A 19595-nucleotide genomic window follows, 5' to 3' on the forward strand; every position below is an offset into this window, starting at 1 on the left:
TGTATACAAAACAGATAATACATTTAAAAACTAAACAACTATCAAAAGTATAATGCATCTGTCCCTTTACATATTAAATCATATATTAACGAAGAGTTATGATACAGAGATTACAATGGTAATCAAATGCGGTTAGGAACACTCAGAGTTAAGGAGAGGAACAGCTTCCTATTATTGAGTTGCACCCCCTTTTGCCCTCAGAACAGCCTAAATTCGTCGGGGCATGGACTCTACAAGGTGTCGAAAGTGTTCCACAGGGATGCTGGCCCATGTTGACTCCAATCCTTCCCACAGTTGTGTCAAATTGTCTGGATGTCCTTTGGGTGGTGGACCATTTTTGATACACACAGGAAACTGTTGAGTGTGAAAAACCCAGCAGCGTTGCAGTTCTTGACACACTCAAACCGGTGCGCCTGGCACCTGCTACCATACAGTACCCCGTTCAAAGACACTTAAATATTTTGTCTTGCCCATTCGCCCTCTGAATGGCACACACACACAATCCATGTCTCAATTGTCTCAAGGCTTAAAAATCCTTCTTTAACCTGTCTCCTCCCCTTCATCTACACTGATTGGATTTAACAGGTGACATCAATAAGGGATCATAGCTTTCACCTGGTCCGTCTATGTCATGGAAAGAGCAGGTGTTCCTAATGTTTTGTACACACAATGTATGTTATGTGCTGTATATTTTAGGCCATATTATTAATATAGTATCCTATTAAATTTGATTTCATATCATATATTATTCTAGTTATTATTAGCATATTATTATTATAGCTTGTGGTAAGGTAACCACATGCTTCTGGCAACAACAAAAAAACAAGTCTGATATCTATTGGATGGTTTGAACGGGCCTATGAACTATAAACACACCAATACTGAGGGTAAATCTATTCCCGCTTCCCCCTCCCTTTTCGTGAGCCTGTATGAAGTGTCATCAACTACGCAACTCAATTAGCCGACCCATTGATGAAAATACAACCGACCGACTACAGGGGAAAAAAAGACAATTCCGCAAGTAGGAGAAAGAGAGAAAGAGATTGGGATTATTTGTGTATTAGTAGGCCTTTTGTACTGTTAGACATTTGCTGCACTGCTGGAGCTAGGAACAAAAGCATTTCGCTGCGCTTGCTTTAACATCTGCTAATCTGTGTATACATACACAACAAATACACATTTATTTGATTTGAAAGAGATGTACCCCAGACAATGAAGCTTCTAAAAGATTGAACATTTGGTCTCCGACACACAAGAACCACCCGCACTGTCCCATATTCTGGCCTGTCAAACTGCTCTCTTGGAACGATAAAACATGCTGTCGTCGTTGGTTATTCCTTTTGATGTAGGCTAACCACCGCAGAATAGACCCAGCATCCCGCCACTTTGTCATCACATGGTTTTATATTCAGACGACTACTTTGTTCTCAATGGATTCTTTTTTTTTATATAGCCTCATATTTATTTTGACTTCGATAATAATAAATAATAGGCCTATAGGCTAAATATGATAAATGTTATAATAAATGTAAAATAATGTGTTATAATAAATTATAATATAAATAATAACAGGCCTACATTTAACCAAAATTCGTGTTTAAATAAAAAAAAAGCGTGAGAAAATAAATGTGGGATAATAAGCCGTTTATGGTAGTCAGACACATCACAGTAACACAACGGAGTAGTTACCACTTGTCTAGACAATTATAGCAAGCATCAGGGAGACAGGTGAGCTTGGCTTGCATTGTGGTGCTTCACTTTTGACCGTTTAGTGGCACACACGAAATAAAATAATATGACTTAAATAATACAATAATACACCTGTAGGCACTAAAGTAATTAGACTAATCAATAACAAATACTCCTCTTTCGACTGAGATGTAGATTTTGACTGACGTGAATCAAATAAGTCCCCTCTTAAATGAACTGTAACATAATTATAACATATTGTTAAAGTGTAAAGGTATTCTACATATCAACCTTAGAAATAATATGGCAATAGTTTGAAAGGCTTTCTCCTGTGATGATATTAATTTACATAGCACGTACCATTATAGCGCAGGGAGATGTGCCAACTCTCTCAAAGACCCATTTTACTTTAAAAATTCTGCTTCCAAAAAAAGTGAGAGAGAGGGAGAGGGAGAGAAGAGGGCGAGAGAGCGCGACTCTGTTTTTTCTTCGGTGTTACCGGAAGCAAAAACAAGTCCTTTAAACAAGTCGGCCTGTGGCCCAGAAAACGGTCTTTGAAAAAGTTAGTCTTGTCTTCTGCGAGAGAAAAGGAAAGGACGGACAGCGTAGCAGCAGACTCCCTACTTCTCCGCGTTATTCTGGATTCTTCTTTTCACTTGTTAGCACAAGTTGCATCCATCGTCAACGCTCGTCGACGGCCCAATAAGTTCGGGAGACGTTCGAGTCCAAGTCCTGCTGCCTTCAACACCGAGCGGTGAAAGAAAGTTCTGCAACTAATCAGTGACGTGAGAGAGACGCCGAACCACCAACAAACGTCTCACAAATAGCTAAAATACTGTGTGGACGGAGATAAGATAGAAAGTAAGTTTTTGTTTATTTATTTTCTCCCCCTTCAAAATAACAGCTCTCTGCTCCCATTTCCAAAATGTGTATCCAACCTAACACCAACACCCCAATCTCTTCCTCCACTGTCTGTCTTCTCGTTCTGCTTCCCCCTTGTCCCCCTCTCTCACTCTTGATCCACAATCGGAGAGTCCCCTGGTCCCACGCCTCCTCCTCCTCAAAGCGTACGAGATGAAAGAGACGTCTTCAAAATCGTTATTGCATTGCCGAGATACCAAAATGCCTACACCGCAGAAACAAAGACCTGTCGAAAAATCCTCGTGTAAAATGCTGACTGCTGAGGAGATAGCCGTAGCCTACGTTCCAATATCAATACTGATAGCGGTTTATTCCCCAATATCAGCGACACGGTTGGAGGTTAATGTCCATTTAAAATGGAATAAGAATGAGGGCAGTTGTATAGCCTTATTAGCGTCGGGGCCGGTCAGAGCGATCAGCCGGTCGTGGTCTCGTGGAAGCGTCGAGTTGGTTGAATTATTAATAACGCGAACTGTTCGCAGTCTGTCGCGGGGAGCAAGTGGCCAGGGTAGCAGCTGGGGGTTTAGGAGCATTATGCGGGCTCGGGCTAAATCACGGGCAGCGGGGATTACGGGCTGCCTGTACTGTCTTGCGCTACCGTTACCAGCCGCAGAGGAACGGAGAGAGAAAGAGGGAGATGAGTTAGGGATAGAGGTGTCAGGTGTAGGCTAGTGGAATAGTCCTGGTCAGGACAGGACAGGTAGTTAGTTCAACTTGGAACTTTCCCCTGTGTTTCATAGTGACATTCATGAACTGCAGTCGATATAAACCTAATAACTATGCCAACACTAAAAATAATTACGTATTTCTAGGTCATTTGGGTCAGCGAAAGTTTCTAAAGTGACCAGAGTGTGCACGGCCATGCGCGGCCTTTGGCAGTGGCAGAAATTTGGTGAGATCAGGCAGCGCGCGCTCTGAGGCCTCCCAGACATCCTCATGTAATCGCCTCAAAGTTCCGAGCCTATAGAAAAGGATATGTAATATGGATGGATCATGGATGCAATAGCAATTGAATTTAGAATATCCCACATTGGAATATAAAAAAAAAGGTTATGGATAGAACCAAAAAGAGTTCTATGCTTACTTCATATATGGCACCCCTTAAGGTTCTAGAACCGAAGTTGGTTCCACATAGAACCCTATATGGAACCAATTTGGGTTCAGTGAAGAAGAACCTCTGGGGTTCTGATCAAAGAACCCTACAACATGGTTCTATATAGAACCTTTAGGGATGCCATATGAAGCAAGCAATAGAACCCTTTTTGGTTCTATCCAGAACCTTTTTTTCTAAGAGCGTATCACAGAAAAAAAGTTGACTATCAAGACACAAGCTGAGGAAAGTTTAGGCCATCCACCTTAGTTTATTTAGCTAACAAGCTGAGGAAAGTTTAGGCCATCCACCTTAGTTTATTTAGCTAACAAGCTGAGGAAAGTTTAGGCCATCCACCTTAGTTTATTTAGCTAACAAGCTGAGGAAAGTTTAGGCCATCCACCTAAGTTTATTTAGCTAACAAGCTGAGGAAAGTTTAGGCCATCCACCTTAGTTTATTTAGCTAACAAGCTGAGGAAAGTTTAGGCCATCCACCTAAGTTTATTTAGCTAACAAGCTGAGGAAAGTTTAGGCCATCCACCTAAGTTTATTTAGCTAACAGGTGCAGGACAATTGATGTGACATTACTGAATTCAGGAATGGAATTTAACCCATGCATGGGGTTTAACCCATAAATGGTGTATTGTTCTCTGTCTGTCTGTCCTGCATGGCTATACTTTTCGAGAGTTCGTGCAGTTTTTCAAAATGTTATATAGGACTGATATGCCGCTCATTTGCAGTCATAATCAAATTTGCAACGCAGGTTGAAGACACAAAACACACACACACCACATATAGGCCTCCCCACATGCGTAAAAAAACAACAACTTCTAAATAGGCTATTTATGTACTTTTGATAAATAACGATAATCCATTTGAACGATAAATGTTCACTATCCGGACTACAATCTGGAGCTAGTCAACCAGACATGCCACATATAGCCCAGGCCTAAGAAATACAACCATCAACATGGGTGGGGGCCAATACATGTATTTGTTTTTGATAAGCTAAATATATTTTTATACTTTGAGGTCTTATTTTTGGTTTGTTTTTAAAGAATCTGGAGCTATTCAATCAGACACGCAATGACATTCCTGCAGCACATCACATCAGGAGAAACATAACGGCGTGATGAATTATTGAATATTGACCTCCCAACGCATTTGGCCTCATCTATTATTAATTCATTGAATTATAATTTAAGTTATTATTTCAACCTAATCTCGAGTATTCCATTTAACACGAGAGGGTTAAAAGGTGTGGGGGGGAGGGTGGTGTGGGAGAAAGTCTGTCAAGAACGCGACAAAACATTTCGCTCAATGTTTATGCTCTGCTTTTGAATAGAAGAAATAGACCGTAGTGTGTTGAGGAGTGTAGCCTACAAACGAAAGACAAACAGAGTTGAACTTAATCCTCACGCAGTTAGGCTAGTTATTTCTCCTAACTCATTTTAACAAACAAAACACAAACATTGTGATAAATGTCTCAAATATGTCTATCTTTGGCAACATTATTTTACCATGGTAATATTGTTTTTCACAGGCCTTAGACACATATTGTCTCTGAAGGAATCAAAATAGAATAGAGATTCCAAATTCCAATCGTTTCTCTTTTGCCGTCTGTTGTAGGTCATTCCAGCGATAGCATATAGCTTACCACGATAACAAATATTAAACAATAAGTAGGCTAATAAATACAACTTCGATCACTAAATAGCATGCAGGGTAGGCTACTATGATGATATATTGACAATAGGATCTTAGTTCTGAAAATGAGATGACCCACTGTTTATATATCAGACCTATGAAAATGTCACTTAGTTTAACTGTTAATTGCACTAGTCTATCAGCTATAGCCTATATTTCAGCATTGTAAAACGTTTTTGGAATAACTATACACCATTTTCGTTTCAAAATATGTTGTCCATTTAATTATCTAGGAAAAGTCCTTATCAAATCATATACAGTATTATTTTATAACAAATTATTTGCATACTTCCCAAAGCCTACAATAAGGGCATTCGATTATTTTACTAATTTATTTTCAATGCATTGGTTTTTCATCGTCGACTGGCACATGGTGTTTTCTAAGTAATTTCAGTCTTTTTTTATCATTCTTTACAGAATTTCTGGCATCATATTATATTTCACATGCAGGTGCTAATTGAGAAGCTGTCTCTTCGTTGACACAGTAAAGTATATCTACGAATGAATACTTTTATATACTCCATCGTTACAAATTATAATTGTTCATGGTCACAATATCAATTTTGCATAACCAGTTTCAATTTAACCCCCTAGAAACCGGTTTCACATTAGTTTCCATATAGCAAACAAATTATTAATGTTACACATTTCAGAAGGACAATGACAAATATAAAAACGAAAAATGACTTTTGTTCAACAAATATTTCAAAGGTAAGAGTTGAGGAACCGAATTTACCTCCAAAGCAATTTGTCATGTGTGTTATCATGGTTAATTCTTATGGTCCTTTTTTAAACACTTACCTATTCTTTCTATTCTTTGTAAAACATTTAATAAATAAAAAAAAGACCACAAATATGCACAATTATAGGTATAATAAAACTGTTCAGAAGAAAATAATTTTAAAGTAAAATATTTGGCAATCAATTCTTAAAATATTCCATCTGAAAGATAAACACTTTGTTGAAAATAATATTGTCAAAACATGTATATCACATTAAGCCTAAACGAACGAAGAAAAACGAATAATGATGGGCTATATCCAAAAATGTTCAGTATGTCGATAAATGAATGCAAGAACTTGGACCAATAGGACCGGATATGCCTGCAGTATCGGGGCTATAGAAATGCATATAGAATAGGAACTTATTATGGTGGTTAATTCTGCAGTGCTTTGTGCACGAGGGCACTGCAATGAGTCAGACTCTTGTCGCATATCCTATAGATTCGAAAATAAATACTAAACCTCTGTCATACATGGAAATAAACACACTACTTTCGATGAAAAACGTTGTGAAAAATGTTCCCAAAAATATGACAATTGACAGATTAATAATTAATAGCCTATGCTGTAATATTTTTTAAAGTGGCCAAGGCTTGTTGAATGCATGCATACAGGCGGAACTGGCTGTCCTATATTCACAACTCAGCGTCGCAGGGATGAAACTTCCCTCAAAATTGTATTTTCATGATTTGACAATAGAATTAATAATTATAATATAATCTATTGTAATCTAGGCATAATATAATCTATTCCTGTAATATGAAGTCTCAATGCCCCCCTCCAGCTTTACCCCTGTTCAGTGGCTATTGCTGTAGGTTCATAACCTTTGTCTTATAGTAATCATTCCCTATTTTTATGTATATGGGATTAACAGTATTTACTTGAAACTTGGTAGATGAAAACGATTTGTTTATAAGAACATTGAAATAATGTTTTTAAAATGTTGGGATAAAGTCATAAATAAACTCATTGGGATTTGCTTGATTTGATTTATCAAACACTATAGGCCTAGCCAAGAAGAGAAAATAAAACTGTAAGACTGTAAGCCTTCAATGCTGGTAAAAACGGCTTCAAATAGTTTGTTTTCACTTGGACGGAGACAACATGGGGCCAAACCATTCTCTTAAAAAATATCGAAGTAATACTATGTTCCAGGGAGTTAAAAAAACAAACAGTTGAACTTTTGTTGCCGTGCCGAAGCAATACGGCCTAATTGTCTCCTCACAGCAAGAGCAAAGGCAAACCTAACCCGAGCCATCTACGCGTCAATTAGAGGAAGCTTTGGACTAATTAAAGGTAATTAAGGGTTAGCGGTGCACAGCGGTTACCGCCGCCCCCATAACGACCTCTCTTGCGACCGCATTGTTTTAAGAGCAGCCATTATGTGGGCTATGAGTCTTAAAAACCTCACTGTCTGGAAGCTCGAGTGACGGCGGTATATGGAACGATCAGAGCGGAAAGTTCAGCTGGGACCCTCTTTCAACTTTTCTGGCTTTTTATCGATTAGACAAATTAGTTATGGAAGAAAAAGTTCTGGGATAGGTGGCCTGTAGTTATGAAAAAATAAGGCCCAACATGTTAGGCGGGCCCAGTTATTGCAGCATAGAGGGCAAGTGTCAATGTTGAGAAAGACATATTTCTACCACCTTTCCTAAACCATGTGGATGTATTAATTAAGGAATTACTTTTTTCCTCACATCAGGAACTGGCTCACCACTTTGCTCATCATATCATTTAGTATAGGTGAGCAGTTGAACAATATAGATCCACACTAATCTCATCCAGGTGTCCACACTCAGACTGGGCCTTCGGTCAGGACATCTGTCTAGAGTGAATTATTAACATGAACTTCACATGGATGGAACTACTAAGAGCAAACGGATATGAGGAGATAAGATGACTGCCAATGTGACGAGTTCTCCGAGATAACATTACAGATCCATACAGACACAGTCATGTTAGCAGACACAGTCATGTTAGCAGACACAGTCATGTTAGCAGACACAGTCATGTTAGCAGACACAGTCATGTTAGCAGACACAGTCATGTTAGCAGACACAGTCATGTTAGCAGACACAGTCATGTTAGCAGACACAGTCATGTTAGCAGGCCCAACTCAACATTACCTCAAGCAATCAAATCAAGATAAAGACAAGAGTTCAGCCTTCAACATAAAAACCCCAAACCGAATCTGATCTGCCTAGTAGGCCTATACTGTGTGTTCCTCCTCTGTTTGGGACTGGTCAACAGAGCTGTGAGAAGGGAGAAGTGCCATATCCCACACAAGGTCTTACGTCCCAAATGGAACACTATCCCCCATAGGGCTGTGGTTAAAAGTAGTGCACTACACAGGGTTTGGGTGCCATTTGGGGCGTACACAAGGCCCTGGAACACACAAGGGCCTGTTTGTCTGCAGGCTGAGAGGGAGAGGGGTTTATTCTAGCATTGCATTGCGACTGACTGAGTGTTGTCTAGCATTACAAATCTCACTCTCTGGCTGGATGGAGTTTGGATGGCTTTTCTGGCCATTTCTCCTTTTCTCTGTCTGCATCCCCTTTACAGTCTGACAGGGAGAGTAACAGAAAAGAGAGGGAGGGAGAAAGGGGGAAGGAGAGAGAAAACAACAACAAAGTGAAACAGAGGCACTACTGGCCAACCAAGGGTTGCTAGCTGCTTCCTGGCTGGCTGACCAACAGGCTCTCACAGTCTCTTTACAAGTTGTTCCAAACGTCCAATTTCAAAGTGTTTAAGGTTAAGTTTAGACATTAACTCAGAATTTTCGAGGTTAGGGTTAAGTTTAGACATTAACTCAGAATTTTCGAGGTTAGGGTTAAGTTTAGACATTAACTCAGAATTTTCGAGGTTAGGGTTAAGTTTAGGCATTAACTCAGAATTTTCGAGGTTGGGGTTAAGTTTAGGCATTAACTCCAAATTCTTAAGGTTAGGCATTAAGTCTGAATGGTTAATGTAAGGGTTAAGGTTTGGGATAGGCTTAACACAAAAATCAACAACAACTTTCTATCGCTGGATTCGAACATACAACCTTTGTCACCAGAGGCAGATGCTTACGCCCATCCTCATCCACAGCGCCCTAGCAAAACCCAAACCTACTTGAAGGTAACAGTGCTCACTTTTGACACGTCATCTCCCGACATCCTCAGACATGGATGGACATTGAATACTGATTTGTATCACAGGTGATCTGGCTGAGCTTGATACAGTTAGGTTTGGAGTGTATAAAGTATGTCCACATCGCTGTGAGACTCAATCCCATGTGGCTGTGAAACTCCACTAAACCCAATACACAACTAATACTCAAAGGCAAAAAGTGAGTTGAGTTCCTGGTTACTAGATTTCTGGTTACAGGACCGGGAGTTGAAAATGGAACACTACCCTGGTAATGACAGGCCTGTCCAGGCTAGTACAGTCTGGTTGGACTGGTGCTTATCACCTACTGCCATGGGCAGCTCTGTAAACCTGAATAGATACTAGGAGACGCAGGCTGGCACACACACACACACACACACACACACACACACACACACACACACACACACACACACACACAAACAAACGATAGCCATGCACACACACCAGTACATCACTGGGGCCAAGCTTCCTGACATCCAGGATCTATATACCAGGCGGTGTCAGAGGAAGGTCCAAAAAATTGTCAGACTCCAGTGACCCAAGTCATAGACTGTTTTTTTGCTACCACACGGAAAGCGGTACCTGAGCGCCAAGTCTAGGACCAAAAGGCTCCTTAACAGCTTCTATCCCCAAGCCATAAGACTGCTGAACAATTAATCCACTGGACTATTTACATTGACCCCCTCCCCCCCTTTGTTTTTACACTGCTGCTACTCGCTGTTTATTATCTATGCATAGTCACTTTACAAATTACCTTGACTAACCTGTACCCCCGCACATTGACTCATTATTGTTATGTACATTTATTGTGTTACTTTTTGATTGATTAGATTTTTTAAACTTTTGTTTATTTAGTAAATATTTTATTAACTATTTCTTGAACTGCATTGTTGGTTAAGGGCTTGTAGTAAGCATTTTGTATTTGGTGCATGTGACAAATACAATTTTATTTGATTAAAAAACATTCATACACCGAAATACAACCACAAGATGCACTCATGCACAGACACCTGCCCATGAAATGGAGCAACCGAGCCATCGGCAGCGGAAGTGTGTACCTCAGTAGGCTTTCTAAGTAAATACTCCCTCCCATTAAACAGCCATAAACTGTTTGCAAACGTGACACAGGGCAGAGAAACCCGTAATTACACCTCTAAGTCCACATGTTGGTCAAAGGAGGAGATGGGACACACAAACCGTCTTAGGTTCAGCCGTGAGAAAACACGCTAATTAACTAAGCAGTGGGCCGGGTCACTTAGAGTTAGCTTCAGCTACTATTAGCCAACACAGTTGTTGTTTGTAAAGAGGACCGGTGCAGTGGAGGGTCTACAGTGTGTGTGTGTGTGTGTGTTCAGGGGGGGGGTGCTCTGCTCCCCCAGGAGAAAAAGAGTGGACTCCTAATCTGTTTTCCTGGCTCTTCTTTAAAGGGAGAGCAAGACACTAGAGACACTCTCTGATCTGCTGCCCCATCCCTCGCTTTCTCTCTCTCTCTTTCTCTCCTCCATCTCTACCATCCTTCTCGCGGTCCCTTTAGCTTTTACCCCTGCTGTTTTGGCCAGTGTGTGTGTGTGTGTGTTCTTTTCATTCTGACAGCCCCTCTCCTCTCCTGATGCCGTAGCTATAGCTATAGAACTGTGACGCCATCATCACATCACTCACTTTTGATTAGTTTTCCTTCCAATCTGTTTTCTATTATAACAGAATGCATGTATGTACTGTGTAAAGCCATAGGCTGTCACAGTGCTTAGTCTTGTGTAACCAGACAAGTGTGTCTCTGAATATTGCATATACTCAGCTGTGACCAAGATTATAATGCTTTACATTGTGTGGTGGTCGCTAACTCACCCCATCCACTAGCAATGTGTAGCTAGAATTAGCGACCACCTGGTAGATTTAGTCATGTTAAAAAAATAAATATTTATGATGCCACTTATTTAGCTGTTTGGATGACTCACTTACATTTACATGTTAGTCATTTAGCAGACGCTGTTATCCAGAGTGACTTACAGTTGGTGCGTTCATCTTAAGATAGCTAGGTGGGACAACCACACATCACAGTCGTAGTGAGTACGTTTTTCCTCAATAAAGGAGCTATCAGCAAAATCAGAGATGGCGGGGGGAGTCAAGTGTAAGTGTTAGTTCAGAAATTCTGAATATCATTTTTATTTGAGGTGAGGAGGAGGATTATTTAAGATACCTTGTCTGGAAGCTGAAATTATCTCGCCCCAAAATGGAGGCCGCCCGTCACTCGATGGCCACCATTTTGTTGCCTCTAGTCTGTTTTGGCACTTCTCATGTATAGCTTTTGGATGAAACTACTCTGTCTCTGTGTCTCACTCCTTAGATGACTGCTTGTCTTCTTATTGGTTATGGCTTGTGTATTTTGAACTCTTCGACCAATGAGAACCAGGCGTTTGACGTTTCCCTCCCTCTCTCTGTTTCCAGGGGCTTCCTGTCTGTGGCTGGGGGAGACATGGGCGCTGGCCATCACCTTTACTGACTCTACTGGGAGAGAGTGAGAGCGAAAGGGGGGGAGGGGGTAGATAGGGAGAGCGAGGGAAGGAGAGGAGAGGGGGAGAGAGAAAGAGAGAAGGGAGAGAGAAGAAGAGTGCAAAAGAGCTAAAAGAACATTAGAAAAATGAAGAAAGATGGAGGGAGAAAAAGACAGAGACAGGCAGGAATCTGCCTGGATTTTTGATCCTGCCTGGGCAGAACACGGCTGTGATCACAACATTAATATTCATGAACTCGGCCCCTCACATCTCAACTCAGACCCCCTCCCCACACCCTCTCCCCCACCACCCTTTCTCCCCCTCACCCCACTCCCACTCCATTGGGTGGCAACACTTGGTAGTGCCACATGGTGAGACAGCTGTTGCAGGCCAACATGGGCATCTGTGCCCACTACAGAGAGAGAGAGTTCAGGCGAGGATGGAGGCAGGCGTGGGGTGGCATCAGTTGGGCCAGGGCAGGGCAGGGAGAGATAGGCCATATGTGGGCCAGGGCAGGGCAGGGAGAGATAGGCCATCAGTGGGCCAGGACACGCAGGGCAGGGAGAGAGGGAGGCGACCCTGATGCAACCTGAGGCCTGGACTGAAGGAGAGATAAGGGAGAGAGAGGGGTATAATCACCCAATTCCAGCCTGTATGGTGAAAAGTAGAGAGATGGAAAGAGAGGGGGGGTTGTGCCATAAGCATCTGATGCCAGCTGTGGGTAAAAGGTAGAGTGACAGAGACATTGAAAAAGAGAGAGCGAGAAATAGAGACAGGGAGAAAGAGAGAGAGAGAGACAGGGAAAAAGAGCGAGACAGGGAAAAAGAGTGAGAGACAGGGAAAAAGAGTGAGAGACAGGGAAAAAGAGCGAGACAGGGAGAAAGAGAGAGCGAGAGACAGGGAGAAAGAGGGCGAGCGAGGGCATCACAAGCATCTCATGCCAGCTTGTTATGGGTGAAAAGTAGCACCTGTCCTTTAAGAGCAGAGCAGAGCATTAGCATGATAAAACCATCCATACTCCCAGTCCCATGTGAAGTGTTAAGAGTTCTCTCAATACATACACTAACAACCCATCCATTCTCTCTCTCTCCCCACACCCCCTCGCTCTATATCTCCCCCCTCTCTCTTCATCCCTCTTTCTCTAACACCCCCTCCCCATCCCTCCCTCCCTCCCTGATATCTGCAGAGGGCATGGGACCATTCCCAGGGTGATTATCCCATGCCAGGTGCCCCCCTCCTCCCCCTCTCCTTTCCTCACTCCCTCAGCTCCACCACACACACACACCCTTGCCATTTCCCTCTCTCCCCCGAGCGCCAGCAGTGCCCCCCCCCCAGTGGCGGTGCCAACGTGGGCAGCCTCTGCCTTGGCGGTTCCCGGGCCTTCTGGTGCCCCAGATAGGCCGTGTGTGAGTGTGTGCGCAATGGGCCAGCCCTATGTGGGCATCGCCAGGCCTTTAAACTGTGTCAATGCTCCAGATGCTGAGAGAGACTGGGATTAGAACAGGCGGACGGGCATCCGTGTGGACACACACACACACCAACATTAATATTGTAATAGGATCCCCATTAGCGGTTGTGAAAGCAGCAGCTACTCTTCCTGGGTTCCACACAGAACATGAAACATGACATAATACAGAACATTAATAGACCAGAACAGGTCAAGGACAGAACTACATAGATTTAAAATGAAAATCTACATTACTGCCTTCATAATCATGTGATTCATAATGCTACTGAATGCCAGCGTAACACACTAAAATGCAATAACAAGGAGGTGCATTGCAAATAGGCTGACACTTTTGGCTAAATTCCCCTGATGTGAATAAAGCTACCTTGTTTCTATAGTTACCGCCCATAATGGGTTTCCTGGGGTAAAGAATAGACTTTTTACAGTTACCACCCGCAATGGGTTTCCTGGGGTAACATGTCATCTCTTAAATTTGTAGGAATTTTGTTACAGATACCACCTGCTATGGAATTCTTTAGGTACAATGCAACATTAATGAAATAACCAGGCCTTGAATCTTTAGCCTTGTTATAGTCTATCGCCCTTAACGGGTTAGCTGAGATAGTGTAATGTGTTACAGTCTATCACCTATAAAGGGTTAGCTGAGATAGTGTAATGTGTTACAGTCTACCACCTATAAAGGGTTAGCTGAGATGGTGTAATGTGTTACAGTCTACCACCTATAAAGGGTTAGCTGAGATGGTGTAATGTGTTACAGTCTACCACCTATAAAGGGTTAGCTGAGATGGTGTAATGTGTTACAGTCTACCACCTATAAAGGGTTAGCTGAGATGGTGTAATGTGTTACAGTCTACCGCCTATAAAGGGTTAGCTGAGATGGTAGACTGTAACACATTACACTACCTATAAAGGGTTAGCTTAGGTATAGTGTAATGGGTTGTAGTCTACCACCCATAAGGGGTAGCTTAGGTATAGTGTAATGGGTTGTAGTCTACCACCCATAAGGGGTAGCTTAGGTATAGTGTAATGGGTTGCAGTCTACCACCCATAAGGGGTAGCTTAGGTATAGTGTAATGGGTTGTAGTCTACCACCCATAAGGGGTAGCTTAGGTATAGTGTAATGGGTTGCAGTCTACCACCCATAAAGGGTAGCTTAGGTATAGTGTAATGGGTTGTAGTCTACCACCCATAAGGGGTAGCTTAGGTATAGTGTAAACTGAACCAGAATCAGATGTAGTTGTTACGGTCCTGCTAATATAAACTGAACCAGAATCAGATGGAGTTGTTACGCTCCTGCTAATATAAACTGAACCAGAATCAGATGGAGTTGTTACGCTCCTGCTAATATAAACTGAACCAGAATCAGATGTAGTTGTTACGCTCCTGCTAATATAAACTGAACCAGAATCAGATGGAGTTGTTACGCTCCTGCTAATATAAACTGAACCAGAATCAGATGGAGTTGTTACGCTCCTGCTAATATAAACTGAACCAGAATCAGATGTAGTTGTTACGGTCCTGCTAATATAAACTGAACCAGAATCAGATGGAGTTGTTACGCTCCTGCTAATATAAACTGAACCAGAATCAGATGGAGTTGTTACGCTCCTGCTAATATAAACTGAACCAGAATCAGATGGAGTTGTTACGCTCCTGCTAATATAAACTGAACCAGAATCAGATGGAGTTGTTACGCTCCTGCTAATATAAACTGAACCAGAATCAGATGTAGTTGTTACGGTCCTGCTAATATAAACTGAACCAGAATCAGATGGAGTTGTTACGGTCCTGCTAATATAAACTGAACCAGAATCAGATGGAGTTGTTACGCTCCTGCTAATATAAACTGAACCAGAATCCGATGGAGTTGTTACGCTCCTGCTAATATAAACTGAACCAGAATCAGATGGAGTTGTTACGCTCCTGCTAATATAAACTGAACCAGAATCCGATGGAGTTGTTACGCTCCTGCTAATATAAACTGAACCAGAATCAGAAGGGGGTTTCACTTAAGGTCCTTGGCCCCCACTGAGGATTTCACCTCAGCCACCGTGATCAGAGTTAACAGACGTGAACGCAGCAACCTTGAATCGGTTGGAGTTTCCTCCATTTAAACTTTTTATTCAATGGTTTCCACCTCAGCAGCTTGTCTTACATTTCCACCTGAGTCCGGCTATACCACATTCACACCCAGCAGTGTCCACCAGTCACTAGTGATGGGGGGAGAAAATCCATACAGTTACATATCGGGACATCATTTTTTAACGATAAATCGTATCATTTCGACAATATCACAGTATTATTTTTGCGCTCGTTGGCTGTACCTGCATCAAAACACCAGTATTTTTCCTTAATACCTTGTTCTCCATCTTCTTTTTAAATATGGACACAAATGTTTTCAGCCCTTTTGTTTCCATGACTGATCAAAACTCCTTTTTTAATGTCTCTCTTGTCCCTCTGCAGCAGACATACAGTGAGCAATATGTTTGGAACATAGAATCGCAATAAAAATCACAATATCGAATCGCAATGCATATAGAATTGTGACAATCGTATCGGCACCAAAGTCTGATGATAATATGGTATCGTGAAGTCCCTAGTAATTCCCAGCCCTACCATTCACACACATACCAGTTCATAAAGCTTTCAACTCAAGGACAGAACTACATACATTTCAAATACACTATTTATACACTTAAGCGTAACGTTCCATACATCAATAATACTTCACTGTACTGAGGAAGGCCCTTATATCCTAATGTCACAGCACCAATGTTCATCACATCACACACCTGCTAAACACGTAACACAGACACACAATCATCCATGAAAGTAAGTCATTGCTACCATTTATGTTAGTATTACAACTGCTGTGCAGTATCACTGCAGCTTGCTAAAGCATTTGTAATGTACTTTGCACAAATAAGTTAGTTACTTATCAATATAGTATCAATATAGAGAACATTAATCATTTGAATATAGTGGTTGAAATATATTGCAAGTCAAATGGCTTTGGCAATGACGTCACATGGTGTATTAATGCCAGAGCAGCACCTTTGAAAGTGGATTTGGATTACACAGAGAGAGAGGGAGGGGCCTTGGAGACCTGACATACACACACCCCTGTGTCCACACACTGGCCCTTTAGCTGGGTGCCAATACCCCGCGGGCATGGAGAGATTGGAGACAAACACGCTTATACATTCAGGCACACACAGTGCCTCCAGAAAGTATTCACACCCCTTGACTTTTTCCACATTTTGTTGTGTTACAGCCTGAATTTAAAATGGATTCAATTGAGATTTTGTATCACTGGCCTACACACAATACACCATAATGCCAAAGTGGAATTATGTTTTAAAAAATTGTAACAAACAAATTCATTAAAAATGAAAAGCTGAAAGGTCTTGAGTCAACTATTCAACCCTTCACATAATAAGCTGCATGGACTCAATAATAGTGTTGAACGTGATTTTTGTATGACTACCTCATCTCTGTACCCCACACATACAATTATCTGTAAGGTCCCTCAGTCGAGCAGTGAATTTCAAACAAAGATTCAACCACAAAGAAGAGGGAGGTTTTCCAATGCCTCGCAAAGAAGGGCACCTATTGGTAGATAAAAATAATAATAAGCAGACATTGAATATCCCTTTGAACGTGGTGAAGTTATTAATTACACTTTGGATACAGGCGTCCTTCCTAACTCAGTTGCCGGAGAAGAAGGAAACCGCTCAGGGATTTCACCATGAGGCCAATGGTGATTTTAAAACAGTTACAGAGTTTAATGGCTGTGATAGGAGAAAACTGAGGATGGATCAACAACATTGTAGTTACTCCACAATACTAACCTAAATGACAGAGTGAAAAGAAGAAACCTGTACAGAATAAATATATTCCAAAACATGCATCCTGTTGGCAAAAATGCACTAAAGTAAAACTGCAAAAACTTTATGTCCTGGATACAAAGCGTTATGTTTGTGGAAAATCCAACACATCACTGAGTACCACTCTTCATATTTTCAAGCATGGTGGTGGCTGCATAATGTTATGGGTATGCTTGTCATCGGCAAGGACTAGGGAGTTTTTTTGGATAAAAAGAAACAAAATAGAGAAAAACACAGGCAAAATCCGAGAGGAAAACCTGGTTCAGCCTGCTTTCCAACAGACACTGGGAGACAGTCACATTTCAGCAGGATAATAATCACATTTCTAAAAACCTGTTTTCACTTTGTGTGTGTAGATGGGTGAGAGACAATATACATTGAATCCATTTTGAATTCAGGCTGTAACAACAGAATGTGGAATAAGTCAAGGCGTACAAATACTTTCTGAAGGCTCTGCATGTATACACAGTGACAAACAGTCATGCACACGCACACACACACCAGTGTCCAAACACCCTCGGGGTATACGTATGCAGATACAGTTGACACTCATTCCACTGGGAATTCTTTGTGACATCATTCTGAAGGGAAACAGAGGATGGCGCTGAACTGTTCTGAAACTGTTGAAGAGCCACATTAGTATTAGGGGGGAAGATGGTGATGACACCAAGATTGTAAATAAGGGTGGCACGTGTGCTTGCTGAAATTAGCTAAGGCTGTATACTATATACAACATCTACAGTAAATTTAATTCAAGTAAGTGAGTGGAAATGTTAACAAGGGCCTCTCTCTCTGTGTATGTATGTCCTCCTGTCTGTCAGTGAGCAGTAGTTAGTTCTAGTAGTACCAGTCAGTTCTGGAGTGTTAGCCCTCCTATCTAGTTAATAGTTAGTTCTAGTAGTACCAGTCAGTTCAGGAGTGTTAGCCCTCCTATCTAGTTAATAGTTAGTTCTAGTAGTACCAGTCAGTTCTGGAGTGTTATCCCTCCTATCTAGTTAGTTCTAGTAGTACCAGTCAGTTCTGGAGTGTTAGCCCTCCTATCTAGTTAATAGTTAGTTCTAGTAGTACCAGTCAGTTCTGGAGTGTTAGCCATCCTATCTAGATAATAGTTAGTTCTAGTAGTACCAGTCAGTTCTGGAGTGTTAGCCCTCCTATCTAGTTAATAGTTAGTTCTAGTAGTACCAGTCAGTTCTGGAGTGTTAGCCCTCCTATCTAGTTAGTTCTAATAGTACCAGTCAGTTCTGGAGTGTTAGCCCTCCTATCTAGTTAGTAGTTAGTTCTAATAGTACCAGTCAGTTCTGGAGTGTTAGCCATCCTATCTAGTTAGTTCTAGTAGTACCAGTCAGTTCTGGAGTGTTAGCCCTCCTATCTACTTAATAGTTAGTTCTAGTAGTACCAGTCAGTTCTGGAGTGTTAAACATCCTATCTAGTTAATAGTTAGTTCTAGTAGTACCAGTCAGTTCTGGAGTGTTAGCCCTCCTATCTAGTTAATAGTTAGTTCTAGTAGTACCAGTCAGTTCTGGAGTGTTAGCCCTCCTATCTAGTTAGTTCTAGTAGTACCAGTCAGTTCTGGAGTGTTAGCCCTCCTATCTAGTTCGTTCTAGTAGTACCAGTCAGTTCTGGAGTGTTAGCCCTCCTATCTAGTTAATAGTTAGTTCTAGTAGTACCAGTCAGTTCTGGAGTATTATCCCTCCTATCTAGTTAATAGTTAGTTCTAATAGTACCAGTCAGTTCTGGAGTGTTAGCCCTCCTATTTAGTTAGTTCTAGTAGTACCAGTCAGTTCTGGAGTGTTAGCCCTCCTATCTAGTTAATAGTTAGTTCTAGTAGTACCAGTCAGTTCTGGAGTGTTAGCCATCCTATCTAGTTAATAGTTAATTCTAGTAGTACCAGTCAGTTCTGGAGTGTTAGCCCTCCTATCTAGTTAGTAGTTAGTTCTAGTAGTACCAGTCAGTTCTGGAGTGTTAGCCCTCCTATCTAGTTAATAGTTAGTTCTAGTAGTACCAGTCAGTTCTGGAGTGTTAGCCCTCCTATCTAGTTAATAGTTAGTTCTAGTAGTACCAGTCAGTTCTGGAGTGTTAGCCCTCCTATCTAGTTAATAGTTAGTTCTAGTAGTACCAGTCAGTTCTGGAGTGTTAGCCATCCTATCTAGTTAATAGTTAGTTCTAGTAGTACCAGTCAGTTCTGGAGTGTTATCCCTCCTATCTAGTTAGTAGTTAGTTCTAGTAGTACCAGTCAGTTCTGGAGTGTTAGCCCTCCTATCTAGTTAATAGTTAGTTCTAGTAGTACCAGTCAGTTCTGGAGTGTTAGCCCTCCTATCTAGTTAGTTCTAGTAGTACCAGTCAGTTCTGGAGTGTTAGCCCTCCTATCTAGTTAGTTCTAGTAGTACCAGTCAGTTCTGGAGTGTTAGC

The 19595-nt window shown here is 41.5% G+C and overlaps 1 protein-coding gene and 1 long non-coding RNA gene across 12 annotated transcripts in view; one reads left to right on the forward strand and one right to left on the reverse strand.

Moving 5' to 3' along the window:
• The window catches only part of LOC115177605 (nuclear factor 1 X-type), a 145231-nt gene extending 143057 nt beyond the window's left edge, over positions 1–2174 (reverse strand). For all 11 annotated transcript variants that reach the window (XM_029738511.1, XM_029738507.1, XM_029738503.1 and 8 more), the window contains exon 1: positions 2050–2174. In XM_029738511.1, coding sequence (XP_029594371.1) covers positions 2050–2052 — 3 coding nt within the window. In that variant the 5' untranslated portion in view covers positions 2053–2174. The remainder of the gene's footprint in view (positions 1–2049) is intronic.
• Positions 2175–2424: 250 nt separating this feature from the next.
• On the forward strand, positions 2425–12608 carry LOC115177607 (uncharacterized). Its single transcript, XR_003872439.1, has 2 exons — positions 2425–2550; positions 11785–12608. It is a non-coding gene; the product is annotated as an uncharacterized LOC115177607 (long non-coding RNA).
• The last annotated feature ends 6987 nt before the right edge of the window (positions 12609–19595 follow it).

This window comes from Salmo trutta, chromosome 38, assembly GCF_901001165.1.
Source record: "Salmo trutta chromosome 38, fSalTru1.1, whole genome shotgun sequence".
In the NCBI taxonomy this organism is placed as follows: domain Eukaryota; kingdom Metazoa; phylum Chordata; class Actinopteri; order Salmoniformes; family Salmonidae; genus Salmo; species Salmo trutta.